At 45.8% G+C, this 15,310-nt stretch overlaps 1 protein-coding gene across 5 annotated transcripts in view; it reads right to left on the bottom strand.

The window, feature by feature from the left end:
• Nucleotides 1-15,310, bottom strand: part of eif2ak2 (eukaryotic translation initiation factor 2-alpha kinase 2) — a 295,245-nt gene that overhangs the window by 33,677 nt on the left and 246,258 nt on the right. For all 5 annotated transcript variants that reach the window (XR_005943052.1, XM_041188176.1, XM_041188175.1 and 2 more), the window contains exons 11-14: nt 7,396-7,474; nt 4,608-4,636; nt 4,040-4,097; nt 2,632-2,672 (exon numbers count right to left, since the gene is read on the bottom strand). Coding sequence is in view for 4 of the 5 variants with exons in the window: in XM_041188176.1 (XP_041044110.1) it covers nt 2,632-2,672; nt 4,040-4,097; nt 4,608-4,636; nt 7,396-7,474 (207 nt within the window). In the remaining variant the exon portion in view is untranslated. The remainder of the gene's footprint in view (nt 1-2,631; nt 2,673-4,039; nt 4,098-4,607; nt 4,637-7,395; nt 7,475-15,310) is intronic.

Raw genomic sequence — 15,310 nt, 5'->3', positions numbered from 1 at the left:
CTGTGCAGGAGACCCCCACCACACAGAGGCCCTCACAGCCTTAGTGGACAGCCATCAAAATTATCCCAGAACAGGGGGGACAACAGTCAGCAGCCGGTCTTCATAGCTGCTGGCAGCGAGCAGAGAACACCACACCACAACACTCTGAAATTGATAAGGAGGAAGAGTTGAATAGACTATCAGTACTTAAAGTTGACAAGGTACTGGGACAGGACAAGATGCAAACAAGGGTATTGAAGGAAGTGACAGTAGAAATTGCAGGGGTACTGGCCATAATTTTTCAGTCTTCCCTAGGCTCAGGGAAGGTGCCAGAGGACTGGAGAATTGCCCGTGTTCAAAAAAGTTTGTAAGGATAAGCTCAGCAGTTACAGACCAGTCAGTTTAACTTCAGTGACTTGCGAGAAAAATTATTACTCATGGAATAAAAGGGACAGTAGCAATGTGGATACAAAATTGGCTGAAAAATAGGAAGCAGAGAGTAATGATCAATGGATATTTTTGGGCTGGAGGAAAGTTTGTAGTGGAGTTCCCCAGAGGTTGGTATTGGGACCCTTGCTGTTCCTGATATATATTAATGATACAGATCTTGGTGTGCAGGGGACAATTTCAAATTTCTGCGGATGATATGAAGCTTGGGAGTGTTGTGAACTGCGAGGAGGACACTGTAGAATTTCAAGAGGGCGTAGACAAGTTGGTGGAGTGGGCAGATAGGTGGCAGATGAAGTTCAATGTGGAGAAATATGAGGTGATGCATTTTGGTAGGAAGACCATGGACAGACAATATAAAATAAGTGTGAAATCTTGAAGGGGTACAGGAGCAGAAAGACTTGGGTGTATATGTGAATAGATCATTGAAGGTGGCAGGACAGGTGGGGAAAGCAGTTAATAAGGCATATAGTATCCTGGGCTTTATTAATAGGGGTATAGAGCACAACAGCAGGGAGGTTATGCTGAATTTATATAAGACACTTGTTAGACCTCAGCTGGAATATTGTGTACAGTTATGGGTGCCACATTATAGGAAGAATGTGAACACATTGGAGAAAGTGCAGAAGAGGTTTACAAGAATGGTTCCAGGGATGAGAAACTTCAGCTATGAGGTTATATTGGAGAGGGTGGGATTGTTCTCCCTGGAGAGAAGACGACTAAGAGGAGATTTGATAGAGATGTTCAACATCATGAGGGGGCTGGACAGAGTAGATAGGGAGAAGCTGTTCCTGCTCATAAAAGGATCAAGAACAAGAGGGCACAGATTTACAAAAGAGGCAAATGTAATGTGAGAAAAAACTTTTTCACACAGTGAGTGGTTCAGGTCTGGAATGCACTCCCTGGAAGTGTGGTGGAGGCAGGTTCAATTGAGGCATTCAAGAGGGCATTAGACAATTATTTGAACAGAAATAATGTGCAGGGGTACGGGGAAAAGGCAGGGCAATGGCACTAGGTCATAATGCTCATTTGGAGAGCTGGTGCACACACGATAGGCCGAATGGCCTCATTCTGTGCCATTAAAATTCTGTGAAGAAAGCCCCACATTAGTTACACATGTGTGCCTTTCTTATTTGTGACATTTGAACATTGTTTGAGTTATTGTGAACATAAATGAGTTATCTTTTTACATGATTCTCTGGCAGCATTTGTTCATTATCTCCATGTAATGTGGTGGTTTTTGATTTGGATTTCTAAGCTGCTGTCATGGGAGCTTATGATCATGTGTGTCCCTCTGTCTGACATTATTCGGTGACTCACATTGCTCTTAGGCAGCCCGAGTATTCAGGTCAGAGAGCTGACAAGAGAAGGTGCTGAGGGTGAGGAAGGTGTCACTGAGCTGCAGACAATCTGCTATTGGAATTTTCTGAGTATCAGAGCATCTTTTGTCTCATGGACATCTAGACTCTCCTGGCTCCCAAGCAAGCTTAAGCACTTGTTAACAAGGAATTTAAAAATGGCTTGCAGGCTTCCGATTTCAGGGCTCGTCCGCCTACCATATTATGGCGGACTGGAGTGATGATGCCAGGTTTATCAGCTGACATCTCAACGCTGGATTTTACTTTGTGAAGGTAAATTTCAGCCCTATATACCAGTCAAATTCGAGTGTAAGTTCCACCGCGGCATTTTGAGAATTTGAATTGTTTTTAAAAATCCAGGAATGAAAAGCGGGTCTCGGTAAAATCTGTTAGATCGTCATTAAATGCCAAAATATCCTAAGGTGAAGGGACACCTGGCCTCCTTAGTCTGGCCTATATGTAACTCCAATCCTGCACCGACTGAGGGAAAGCATTGGCCAAGCCAATTCAAACAGTGGCTGTGGGATTGTTTACATCCACCTGAGGGGGCAAAACAAGGCTTGAGTTTAACAGCTCATCAGAAAGATGGCATCACTGACAGTGCAGCACCAGAGGTGTGATCAAGTGACCTGGAGTGGGCTTGAGCCTTCTGAGCTACAGCTGAGATCGGCATGCGCCACTTGAGACTGCTTTTCTTTATCCATGTTCAAACAACACCCAGAGTCATCTGGCTTAGTGAAAGTTTCAAGATATTTCACAGTGACCAGAACAAAATGGGCCTTCATTCATTGTTGGTGGTATTGCCCATATTTAGATTTACAGCATTTTGATCTTTGAATTGGCTTACTTCACTTCCAGGCTTGGATCTTGTCCACTGCTACTGTCAATCTGTAAGTTCAAAGGTGAAGAAGTGATTAATTTTCTGTTTTGTTTCTGACATTGATCAGACATTTCCTGGGACTGCATGAGGAACTTGGACACCTAACTCCCGTGATGATTGAGAGCGCATGCCTGAATTCACGCTATGTGTTCCCAAGATTCAAAACTCTGGCAGCAATATTAAAGGTGGAGATTTAACTGGGAAGAAGCCAAGGGCAAATGTCTTAAGGGAAAATATTTGGAAAATTGAGGGCACAGAATGGTTTGGGGAAATCACACTGTGTTACCAAACCTTGTTTCAATGCTTTAAAGTGCTCATAAATTCAGCATTGAGCTTTACAATGCCACTGAAATCTCTCGATTACACTGATTGTGTGACACATTTGAGCTCCTACTGCCCTCTGCTGGTGTCCACCTCAGTTCCATTCACTCATGCTGCGGAATCTTTCAATGCCCACCTGAGGGCAGACGTCTCATCCAACAGGGCAGCACTCCCTCAGCCTGGATTGTGTATTTCTGGAATGGAGCTCGAACCCATGACCTTCTGAATCAGTAATAAAAGGGCATAAAGGAAAATGACCGCATTTTACAGCCAATGGATTAGCTTTTGTGAAATACAGTCTCAGTTCCAATGTAGTTAAACTCAACTGCCAATTTGTACACAGCACCTTCTCACACACAATATATAATGCTAGTGATCAATCTTTTTCTGGTGTTGGTTGACAAGAGAGAAATATTGGTTAGGATATTAGGAGACTTGACTTCCTTCCACACTGGCCTAAGGGGGCAGACAGGGCCTTGGTTTAACATATGAAAGACAGCACCTCTGACAGTGCAGCACTCTCTCAGTACTGCACTGGAGTGTCAGCCTGGATTTTGTGCTTAAGTTCCTGAAGTCAAAATATATGCATAGCCTAGGTATTCTGATTTGAAGAATTAAACGAGAATTTAGAAGAAAAGTTCTCACTAAGAAGGTTATTAGAATATGGACCATCCATTGCAAATGGATGTTGAATCTGAGATCCCGGGGGTTATTTAAAAAGGAACTGAGTATGAATTTTTTAATTCTCTTGTGGGATGTGGGTATAGTGGCTGGGCCAGCATTTGTTGTCCATCCCTAATTGTCCTTGAGCAGGTGGTGGTGAGCCACCACCTTGAACTACTGCAGCCATTTGAAAAGGAAGAACAGAAAAAGATACAGGAAATGGGATTACAGTATACAACTTCAATTGAAGAGCTTAGTGTAGGTATGATAGACTGAATGGCTACCACCTGTGCAGTAATTTTAGCCATTCTATGAATGAATAAAAGCACTGAGTTCAAACAGAGATACATCAAACGCTTGGTCTACAGTACTGAGGAATTAATCATTGTACCTGAAAAGACGTGGAGTCAGTTTCCGAGTCTGGTGCAGTAAAGCTTGGAGCTAATCGCCTAATGTTATAAGAAGAAATGATTATCAATCACTCTGAATAAAATGAAGTGTAGTCACTGTTGTAATGTAGGAAATGCAACAGCCAATTTGCGCACATCAAGCTCCCATAAACAGCAATGTGACAATAGTCAGATAATTTATTTAAGACGTTGTCTGAGTAATAAGTAGTGACCAGGACAACAGGGAGGAGTCAATTGAACTTCTTCAAAATCGCGGCCATGGCTTTTTTTACACCTACCTGAGAGGGCAAACGGAGCTTCAGTTTAACATCTCACTTGAAAGATGGCACCTCAGGCAGTGCAACACCCCCTTAACACTGCACTGAGAGTTTTGGTCTAGCTCACTTGCTCAAGTACCTGGAAGCAGGGCTTGAACATATGATCTACTGACTCTCAGACAAGTGGGCTACTCACTGAGCCACAGCTGACACCAAGAGCTGTTGTGCCAATGTCTACAAAATGCACCTAAAACATAAGCAGGATATAAACTATGGCGATGAGTAGTCGTACCGTTTTGATTTGGATCCATCAGTAGTTACCTACAAATCAAAAATAAATTAGAATCAGTTCCAAATAGAGGATAATATAAAAGTTAAGAGCCAGCACCTGATAACCAAAAGTTTTTGCAGACATGGCTTGTACATTAGCAAGAAGTTTTCAGCACTCTGTGATAGTCATAGAACATAGCCATAACTGCCAGAAGGAGGCCATTCAGTCCATCAAGTCCACCCCAGCTCTCCGTAGATCAGTCCAATCAGTCCCATTCCCTCACTCTATTCCAGTAGCTCTGTAAGCTTATTTCCCTCAAGCACCCATCCAATTTCCTTTTGAAATCATTCATCATTTCTAACTCACCCTCATGGGCAGTGAGTTCCAGCTCATTACTGTTCGCTGAGTAAAAAAGGTTCTTTATCACATCCCCCCTGCATTTCTTGCCCAAAACTGTATATCTGTGTCCCCTCGTCCTTGCACTTTCAGCTAATGGGAACAGTTTTTCCTTGTCTGTTATAATCTTATACACTTCTTTCAAATCTCCCCTCATCTCCTTTGCTCCAGGGAGAACAACCCCAGCTTCTCTAACCTAACCTAGTGACTAAAATCCCCCATCCCTTGAGCCATTTTTAAAAAAAAAATTAATTCATGGGATGTGGGCTTCGTTAGCTGGGCCAGCATTTATTGCCCGTCCCTAGTTGCCCTTGAGAAGGTGGTGTTGAGCTGCCGCCTTGAACTGCTGCAGTCCATGTGGTGTAGGTACACCCACAGTGCTGTTCGGAAGGGCATTCCAGGATTTTGACCCAGCCACAGTGAAGGAACGGCAATATATTTCCAAATCAGGATGGTGAGTTACTTGGAGGGGAACTTCCAGGTGGTGGCGTTCCCATCTATATTGCTCTTGTCCTTCTAGATGGTAGTGGTCATGGGTTTGGAAGGTGCTGTCGAAGGAGCCTTGGTGAATTCCTGCAGTGCACTTTGTAGATGGTACACACTGCTGCTACTGTGCGTCAGTGGTGGAGGGAGTGAATGTTTGTGGATGGGGTGCCAATCAAACGGGCTGCTTTGTCCAGGATGGTGTCAAGCTTCTTGAGTGTTGTAGGAGATGCACTCATCCAGGCAAGTGGGGAGTATTCCATCACACTCCCGACTTGTGCCTTGTAGATGGTGGACAGGCTTTGGGGAGTCAGGAGGTGGGTTACTCGTCACACGATTCCTAGCCTCTGACCTGCTCTTGTAGCCACAGTATTTATATGGCTAGTCCAGTTCAGTTTCTGGTCAATGGCAACTCCAGGATGTTGATAGTGGGGGATTCAGTGATGGTAATGCCACTGAGCATCAGGGGGCGCTGGGTTGGATTCTCTTTTGTTGGAGATGGTCATTGCCTGACACTTGTGTGGTGCACAAGTTACTTGCCAGTTGTCAGCCCAAGCCTGGATAGTGTCCAGGTCTTGCTTCATTTGGACATGGACTGGTAAATCTCCTCTGCATCCTCTTAAGGACCTCACGTCCTTCCTAAAGTGTGGTAATCAGGACTGAACACAATATTCTAGCTATAGCTTAACCAGAGGTTTATAAAGACACATAAATTCTCTGCTTTTCTACTCAATATCTCAATTTATGAATCCCAGGATCCCATATGCTTTACTAGTTACTCTTTCAAGATGTCCTGCCACCAAAGATCTCAGCACACGCACTCCCAGGTCTCCCTGTCCCTGCTCACTCTTTAGAACTGTGCCATTAAGCCTGTACAGCCACACTTCTGCTGAAATGCATCACCACACACTTCTCTGTATTAAATTCCATCTGCCTCTTGTCTGTCCATTCTGCTAGCCTATCTATGTCCTGTTGCAGTCTATTGGTATTATCCTCACTGTCAGTCACACCTCAAGGCAAATTTTGAAATTTTACTCTGTATTCCAATACCCAAGTCATTCATATATGTCAAAAAAAGCATTGATTCTAACACTGATCCATGGGAAACAACACTGTCTACCATCCTCCAGTCTGAAAAAGAACCATTTACGACCAGCTGTTTTCTGTTCTTCAGCTGATCTTTTATCCAGGGTGACCCAACCCTCCCATTCCACAAGCTTCAGTTTTGGTAACCAGCCTGTTCTGTGGTATTTTGTCAAACGTTTTCTTAAAATGCATATGGACAACATCCATTTAATTCTCTTTATCAACCTCCTCTGTTACGTCATCAAAAAATGCAATTACATTAGTCAAGCACGATCTGCCTTTTACAAATCCATACTGATATCTCAAAAACTTGGTAGAATTTTGTTGCATCGGCACCATAATATTTAAAGTGCATCAGGGTTAAATTTCCACAGTTCTGGTGACCGATGGCTCAGGACTGCATTGTTTGACCAACCTAGCACACTTCTTATGAATGGCCAAACCAGAGAGATGGAGAGTGGGGACAGTGTGGGGAGCAACACAGCAGGGGGAAGAACTAGGTCCTTACTCCCACCATGAGGTGGGGGTGCGCCAGCTCACAGGTGCACTGGGTGCGTTTGAGATGTTTCCATAAGGCCTTCCACAGCCTCAGCATGTCTCAAAGCACGTCATGACTGTGCAAGGTCCCACAAACAGCAATGAGAAAAATGAGTTAATCTGTTTTAATGACGTTGGTTGAGAAATCAATTATGGCTGATTCACTGGGGAGATCTCGCCTGCTTCTTCAAATAGTTCTGTGGAGTCCACCTGAGAGGGCAGATGAGGCCTCAGTTTAACACCTCATCTGACAAAGCAAAACCAGCTCACCAACATAAACAAAGAATGTCTTAAGGTTGTACCGTACCGCTTTCGGAGTATGTGGTGCTGTTTTAGAGTCCCTGAATGAAATGAAGCTGGAACCATCCGAATCTTCAGGACTCCCCCTAAAAGAATCAAAAATGTAAGAGGGGCCATTCATTGGGTTTGAATACATTATAATTCATTCTGTACCACTACTCAAACACATGTTACAGAGCACACCTGAGGAATCTTATTAAAACTAACTCTGCAAGGAGTATCAAACACCTATCCAAACAATCGCATGATCCATTTAATTCAACCAGCCGAATCCAGAAATCAGGCAAGAACAACTTATATTTATGTAGTGCAGTTAATGTAATAGAATATCCCAAAGTATTTCATAACAAGACAATATTTGGCACCAAGACACATAATGAGTAGTGAAGTAGAGGCTCTATATGTGGACCTTCAAAGGGCATTTGATAACAATTCTGCATAGCAGGCTTATTTGATATTAAAAGAACAGTGGCAACTTGGGTTCATACTTAGCTAATGGATAGAGGCAGGCAGCAGTAAACAGTTGTTTTTTGTGACTGGAGAGAAGTTTGTACAGGTCCCCAGCAATCAGTATTAGGACCATTGCTGCTCTGATTCTCCATAAGTGACTTGGATTTGGGTAAAGAAAGTATGATTTTGAAGTTTGCATATGATATTTAAAAAATTGGTAACATTGCAAATAGTAAGCCTGGAGTAGAAGATAACAGGAGAATGGACAGATTGGTGAAATGGGCAGACTCATGGCAGGAGCAATTCAATGCAGGTAACTGTGAAGCAATGCAGAGAGAAAACAACATGGAATGGCAGTATAATCTAAATGGTATTATCTTGAGGGGCTGCAAGATCAGAGAGGCCCAGTTTTCCCCCTGATTTCCAATGATTTCATTGATAGCACAGTCAATGAAAACTTACATCACTTTGTTGATGACTGAGAGTAGCAATTAGATTTGACCTGCTTTTTGCATACAAGGTATACCTGGTAACTTTCCAGTTTGTCAGGCAAGTGACAGTGCTGTAGCTGTACTGGAACAGCGTGGCTAGGGGTGTGGCTAGTCCTGGAGCACAAGTCTTCAATACTACTGCCTGAATATTGTCAGGGTCCATGACTTTTGATGCATCCAGTGCCTTCAGCCATTTCTTGACATTGCTTGGGGTGAATTGAATTGGCCAAGACTGGCATCTGTGTTGCTGGAGACCTCAGGTGAAGGCTAAGATGGTTCATCCACTCAGCACTCCTGGCTGAAGGTGATTATGAATGCTCCAGCCTTGTCTTTTGCTTTCATGTGCTAAGCTCCTCCATCATTGAGGATGAGAATGTTCGAAGAGCTTCTTCCTCTCATTAGTTGTTTAATTGACCATCATTAATCATGACTAGATGTGACAGGACTACAGAGCTTTGATCTTCTGAATGTAGGGTCATTTAGCTCTGTTGTAAGCTGTTTCCGTTGTTTAGTGTGCATGTAGTCCTGTGTCATAGCTTCACCAGATTGGGACTGTCTTTTTCAGATATGTCTGGTACTGCTCCTGGCATGCTCTCCCACCCTTCTCATTGAACCAGGGTTGGCCCTCTGGTTTGTTGGTAATGGTAGAGTGGGGGATTTGCTGGGCCATGATGTTACAAATTGTGATTGAATTCATCCTGCTGCTGCTGATTGCCCTCAGCGCCTCATGGATGCTCAGTTTTGAACTACTAAACCTGTTTTGTATCTATCCCTTTTAACTTTTTCTCTCAGAGGGTTGTGAGTCTTTGGAACTCTCTTCCTCAAAAGGCAGTGGAAGCAGAGTCTTTGAGTACTTTTAAGGCAGAGCTAGATAGATTCTTAATTAACAAGGGGGTGAAAGGTTATCAAGGGTTGGCAGGTACGTGGGGTTGAGATTACATTCAGATCAGCTATGATCTTATTGAATGGCGGAGGCTTGAGAGGCCAAGTGGCCTACTCCTGCTCCTAATGCATATGTTCGTATGTATGTAGCACAGTGATAGTGCCACATCTCATAATAGATAGTGTCCTCAGTGTGAAGATGGGACTTGGTCTCCACAAAGACTGTGCCGTGGTCACTCCTATCAATACTGCCATGGAAAGATGTTACGTGACAGGCAGAATGGTGAGAATGAGGTCTAGTAAATTTTTCCCTCTTGTTGGTTCCCTCACCACCTGCCTCAGGCCCTGTCTGGCAGATATGCCCTTCAGGACTCAGCCAGCTCAGTCAGTAGTGGCACTACTGAGCAGCCACTCTTAGTGATGGACATTGAAGTCCCCTATGCAGAATATGTTCTGTGCTCTCAGTGCTTCTTTCAAGTAATGTTCAATATGGAGGAATTCAGATTCATCAGCTGAAGGAAGGTGGTAGATGATAATCAGCAGGAGGTTTCCTTGCCCATGTCTGACCTGATGCCAGAGGGCTTCCCAGGGTCTGTAGATGAAAACTCTCAGGCCACTCCCTCACAACTGTGAACCAGTGTGCCACCACCTGTGGTGGGACAGGATTCACCCAGGGATGGTGATGGTGGTGTCTGGGGCATTGGCTGTAAGGTATGATTCTATGAGTATGACTATGTCAGGCTGTTGTTTGACTAGTCAGTGAGACAGCTCTCCCAATTTTGGTTCAAAAATCCTCAAATGTCAGTGAGGACAACCTTGCAGGGTCAGCTAGGTCTGTTGTGCCTTTGTCACATCTGGTGCCTAGGTTGATGCTGCGTACTCAATCCTGTTTGATTTTTATTGTACTTTTCTGTAACATTTGGTACAACTGAGTGGCTTGCTAGACCATTTCAGAGGGCATTGAAGTGCCAACCACATTGCTGTGGGTCTGGAGTCACATGTAGGGCAGAGCAGGTAAGGATGGCAGATTTCCCTAAAGAACGTTAGTGCACTAAATGGGTTTTTACAACAGTACGGTTGTTTTCATGGTTATTATTACTGAGACTAGCTTTTTATTCCAGGTTTATAAATGAACTATATTTAAAATCCCCATGGTGGGACTTAAACTCATGTCTCCAAATCATTGGCCAAGGCCTCGGGATTAGCAGTCCAGTAACATAACCACAGTGTTACTGGACCCCCAAAGCAAATAGACCATAAGACCATTAGACATAGGAGCAGAAATTAGGCCATTCGGCCCATCGAGTCTGCTTCGCCATTCAATCATGGCTGATACGTTTTTCAACCCCATTCTCCCACCTTCTCCCCGTAACCTTTGATCCACTTACCAATCAAGAACCTATCTATCTCGGTCTTAAATACACTCAATGACCTGGCCTCCACAGCCTTTTGTGGCAAGGAATTCCTTATATTCACCACTCTCTGGCTAAAGAAGTTTCTCCTCATCTCTGTTCTAAAAGGTCTTTCCTTTACTCTGAGGCTGTGCCCTCGGATCCTAGTCTCTCCTACTAATGGATACATCTCCCCCACGTCCACTCTTTCCAGGTCTTTCAGTATTCTGTAAGTTTCAATCAGATCCCCCCTCATCCTTCTAAACTCCATCAAGTATAGACCCAGAGTCCTCAAACGTTCCTCATAAGTTAAGCCTTTCATTCCTGGGATCATTCTCATGAACCTCCTCTGGACCCTCTCCAGGGCCAGCACATCCTTCCTGAGATCTGGGGCCCAAAATTGCTCACAATATTCTAAATGTGGTCTGACCAGAGCCTTATAAAGCCTCAGCAGCACATCCCTGCTTTTATATTCTAGTCCTCTCGAAATAAATGCCAACAATGCATTTGCCTTCCTAACTACCGACTCAACCGGCAAGTTAACCTTAAGAGAATCCTGGACTGGGACTCCCAAGTCCCTTTGCACTCCAGATTTCTGAATTCTCTCCCGATTTAGAAAATAGTCTATGCCTCTATTCTTCTTACCAAAGTGCATGACCTCACACTTCCCCACGTTGTAATCCATCTGCCACTTCTTTGCCCATTCTCCTAACCTGTCCAAATCGTTCTGCAGCCTCCCCACCTCAATACTACCTGTCCCTCCATCTATCTTTGTATCACCTGCAAACTTAGCCAGGATGCCCTCAGTTCCTTCATCTAGATCATTATTATATAAAAAGTGAAAAGTTGTGGCCCCAACACTGACCCCTGCAGAACTCCACTAGTCACCGGCCGCCATTCTGAATATAGTGGCAGTGCATTCAAGAACAAGGAAGTTACAAATCTTTACATATCTCTGGTAGGACCTCAGCTGGATTATTGTGTATAATTCTGGGCACTAAATTTTAGGAAGGATGCCAGGGCCTTGCGGAGGATACAGAAGAGGATGATATTGTGGATGAGGGACCTCAGAGAGATTAGATAATCTGGAATTGTTATAGAATCAGGGAAAGTTAAGAGGAGATTTAAGAGAGACATTCAAAATGATGAGTGGTTTTGCTGGAGAAAGTGAGTCAGTAACCAGAGGTCATAGGTTTAAAATGATTGGTAAAAGAACTAGAGGGGAAATGAAGAGAAATGATTTCACACAGGGGGTTATGATCTGCTACCCGAAAGGGTAGCAGAAACAGATTCCATTGTAAATCTAAAAAGACAATTGGATAGTTACATGAAGAGGGCAATTTAACAAGGTTTGGTGGAAGAACTTGGGTGTGGGACTAAAGTGGACAGTTCACTTTAAAGAGCCAGCAGGCCCAATGGATTGAATGGTCTCCTTCTGTACTGTAAAATTCAAAGGCCCAGAGCTCCCTGATTGCAGTGAATACTGAGGCTTTCGCTGCTATTGAGGGTTATAACAGCACAGAGGTTCCTAGGAGCCTATTCAGATTTGAATCCAGAGCTTCCAGTTCATCAGAAATGACTTTCTGGGATTAGCGATGATTGGATAGAATCGCGGATCAGGCTTGACAGGCCATGTGGTCTACTCCTGCTCCTATTTCTTGTGGGAGCCCGTGCTGATTGAACCCTTTGATCTGTCACCATTTAAACTTGGGCTGTTCGCCCAATATTTACTTAGTAATTTCTACCCTGGTTTATGAACGTTTTTCCAAGTACGCATAGAGACTGTTCCAGGAGCACAGCACTATAAAGCGGGAGCAGTGTCAGAGCGCTTACCCCCTGATAGGCCCACCTCTACCCCTCAACACTGCTCAACCCGCATCGCAAAACTGCTTAACCCATCCTGTTCACCTCCCCTCACCCCTGACGCTGCTCACCCCTCACCCCTGACACTGCTCACCCCTCACCCGACACCGCTCACCCCTCACCCCGAAACTGTTCACCCCTCACCCCCGACACTGCTCAACCCAGACACTGCTCATCCCTCACCCCTGACATTGCTCACCCCTCACCCCAACATCCTCATCCCAACATCCTCATCCCAACACCCCTCACCCCAAGAACCCTCACCCCTCACCCCTGGCACTGCTCACTCCTCAGTCCTCACCCCTGGCACCCTTCACCCATCACCCCTGGCACTGTTCATCTGTCACCCTGACACTCTTCACCCCTCACCCCAACATTACTCATCCCTCACCCCTGGCACTGCTCACCCCTCACCGCAACACTGTTCACCCCTCACCCTGAAACTGCTCACCCCTCACCCCTAGCACTGTTCACCCCTCACCCCTGACACTGTTCACCCCTCAGCCAGATGCTGCTCACTTCTCACCCTGATGCTGCTCACCCCTCACAACACTCCCCACCCCTCACCTCAACACCCCTCAGCTCTCTCCCCAACACTGTTCATTCCTCATCCCAACACTCCTCAGTGCTCACCTCAACAATCCTCATCCCTCACCCCAACTGCTCAACACTCACCACAACACTGTTCACCCCACACCCCAACAATGTTCACCCCTCATCCCAACACTCCTCACCCCTCATCCCAACACTCCTCACCCCTCATCCCAACACTCCTCACCCCTCATCCCAACACTCCTCACCCCAACTCTGCCCATACCTCACCCCTACACTCCTCAGCCCTCACTCTGACACTGCTCACCCCAATTCTCCTCACCCCTCACCCCAACAATCATCACCGTTCATCCCAACACTGCTCACCGCTCACCCCAACACTGCTCACCCCTCACCCTAAAACTGCTCACCGCTCACCCCTCACCCCAACACCACTCACCCCGGCACCCCTCACCCCGACACCCCTCACCCCGACACCCCTCACCCCGACACCCCTCACCCCGACACCCCTCACCCCGACACTCCTCACCCCGACACTCCTCACCCCGACACTCCTCACCCCGACACTCCTCACCCCGACACTCCTCACCCCGACACTCCTCACCGCTTGCCCCAACACTCCTTACCCCAACACTGCTCACCACTCACCCAACACTGCTCACCGCTCACCCCAACACTCTTTACCCCAACACTGCTCACTGCTCACTCCTCACACCAACACTGCTCACCCCTCACCCCAACACCCCTCACCCCAACACTGCTCACCCCTCACCCCAACAACCCTCACCCCAACACCCCTCACCCCAACACTGCTCACCCCAACACTGCTCACCCTTCACCCCAACACCCCTCACCCCAACACTGCTCACCCCTCACCCCAACACCCCTCACCCCAACACCGCTCACTCCAACACTGCTCACCCCAACACTGCTCACCCCAACACTGCTCACCCCTCACCCCAACACTCTTCACCCCAACACTGCTCACCCCTCACTCCAACACCCCTCACCCCAACACTGCTCACCCCAACAACCCTCACCCCAACACCGCTCACCCCTCACCCCAACACCCCTCACACCAACACTGCTCACCCCTCACCCCAACACCGCTCACCCCTCACCCCAACACTGCTCACCCCGACACCCCTCACCCCGACACTCCTTGCCCAAACACCCCTCACCCGAATATTGCTCACCTCTCACCCCAAGATTCCTTACCCCAACACTCCTCACCCCTCACCCCAACACTGCTCACCTCAACACTGCTCACTGCTCACCCCGACACTCTTTACCCCAACACTCCTCACCCCTTGCCCCGACACTCCTCGCCCTGACACTCTCCACCCCTCATCCCGACACTCTCCACCCCTCACCCCGACACCCCTCACCTCGGCTCCCCTCACCCCGACTCCCCTCACCCCGGCTCCCCTCACCCCGACTCCCCTCACCCCGACTCCCCTCACCCCGACTCCCCTCACCCCTCTGTTATGGCTGAGCAGTTGGTAAAGTTGAGTTACTTACAAAAATCCTAGAGAGAAACTTTAAACAACTGTATTAACCTATAATTTTAAGTGTTATGTTTGAGATGCAACTCTAAATTCAGGAATCATACCACCAGTTCTCAAGGTTTTATATTAAGCTAAAGGAATCATTTTATTAATTTACACAAGTTAAATATATACACATGGCTACAAATTTCTACTATCATAACTTTTAATAAATTCCCAAACTAATCTCCATTAAGGCAACAGCACCCCTAGACTTAACCAAACACCAGGCAAAGCATTTTCACCTTACGAATTCAAAATGAGGTTCTTTTCACTTTGATTCCTGTGGAGACAGTTAGAGGCTTACAGCTGCTTTGATCTCACATTGTCTCTTCTCCACACACACAAAACTGCTGAAGTTATACCTGGTACAGCCCAGTGAATGTAAATTCTCATTGTATCACCAGCCTCTTTGAACTCTACCTTTTAACCATAAAACCCCTTTCATAGCACCAATTTTCTTAGTAATATAAACATATTGCTTGGTATCTGCTAGCTAGGTGGTAGTTTTCACCCCACTCCTTGAATGGTCTATTCAAAAAATGAAAATATACTCTATCTCTCTTACATATCAAAACTAGTGCACATCAAAGCACCCAGACTAGCTGGCTTTAATCCAGTTAACACACACCCACAGGCTAAACCTCAATTTTAAAAGAAAAATAGTTTCCAATAATATTATATATATTAATAACATCATACCAACACTGTTCACCCCTCATCACAACACAGTCCCCCCCCTCACC

This window comes from Carcharodon carcharias, chromosome 5, assembly GCF_017639515.1.
Source record: "Carcharodon carcharias isolate sCarCar2 chromosome 5, sCarCar2.pri, whole genome shotgun sequence".
Lineage (NCBI taxonomy): Eukaryota > Metazoa > Chordata > Chondrichthyes > Lamniformes > Lamnidae > Carcharodon > Carcharodon carcharias.
Note: the sequence above shows the minus strand (reverse complement) of the source record. Positions and strands in the feature narration are given on the sequence as shown.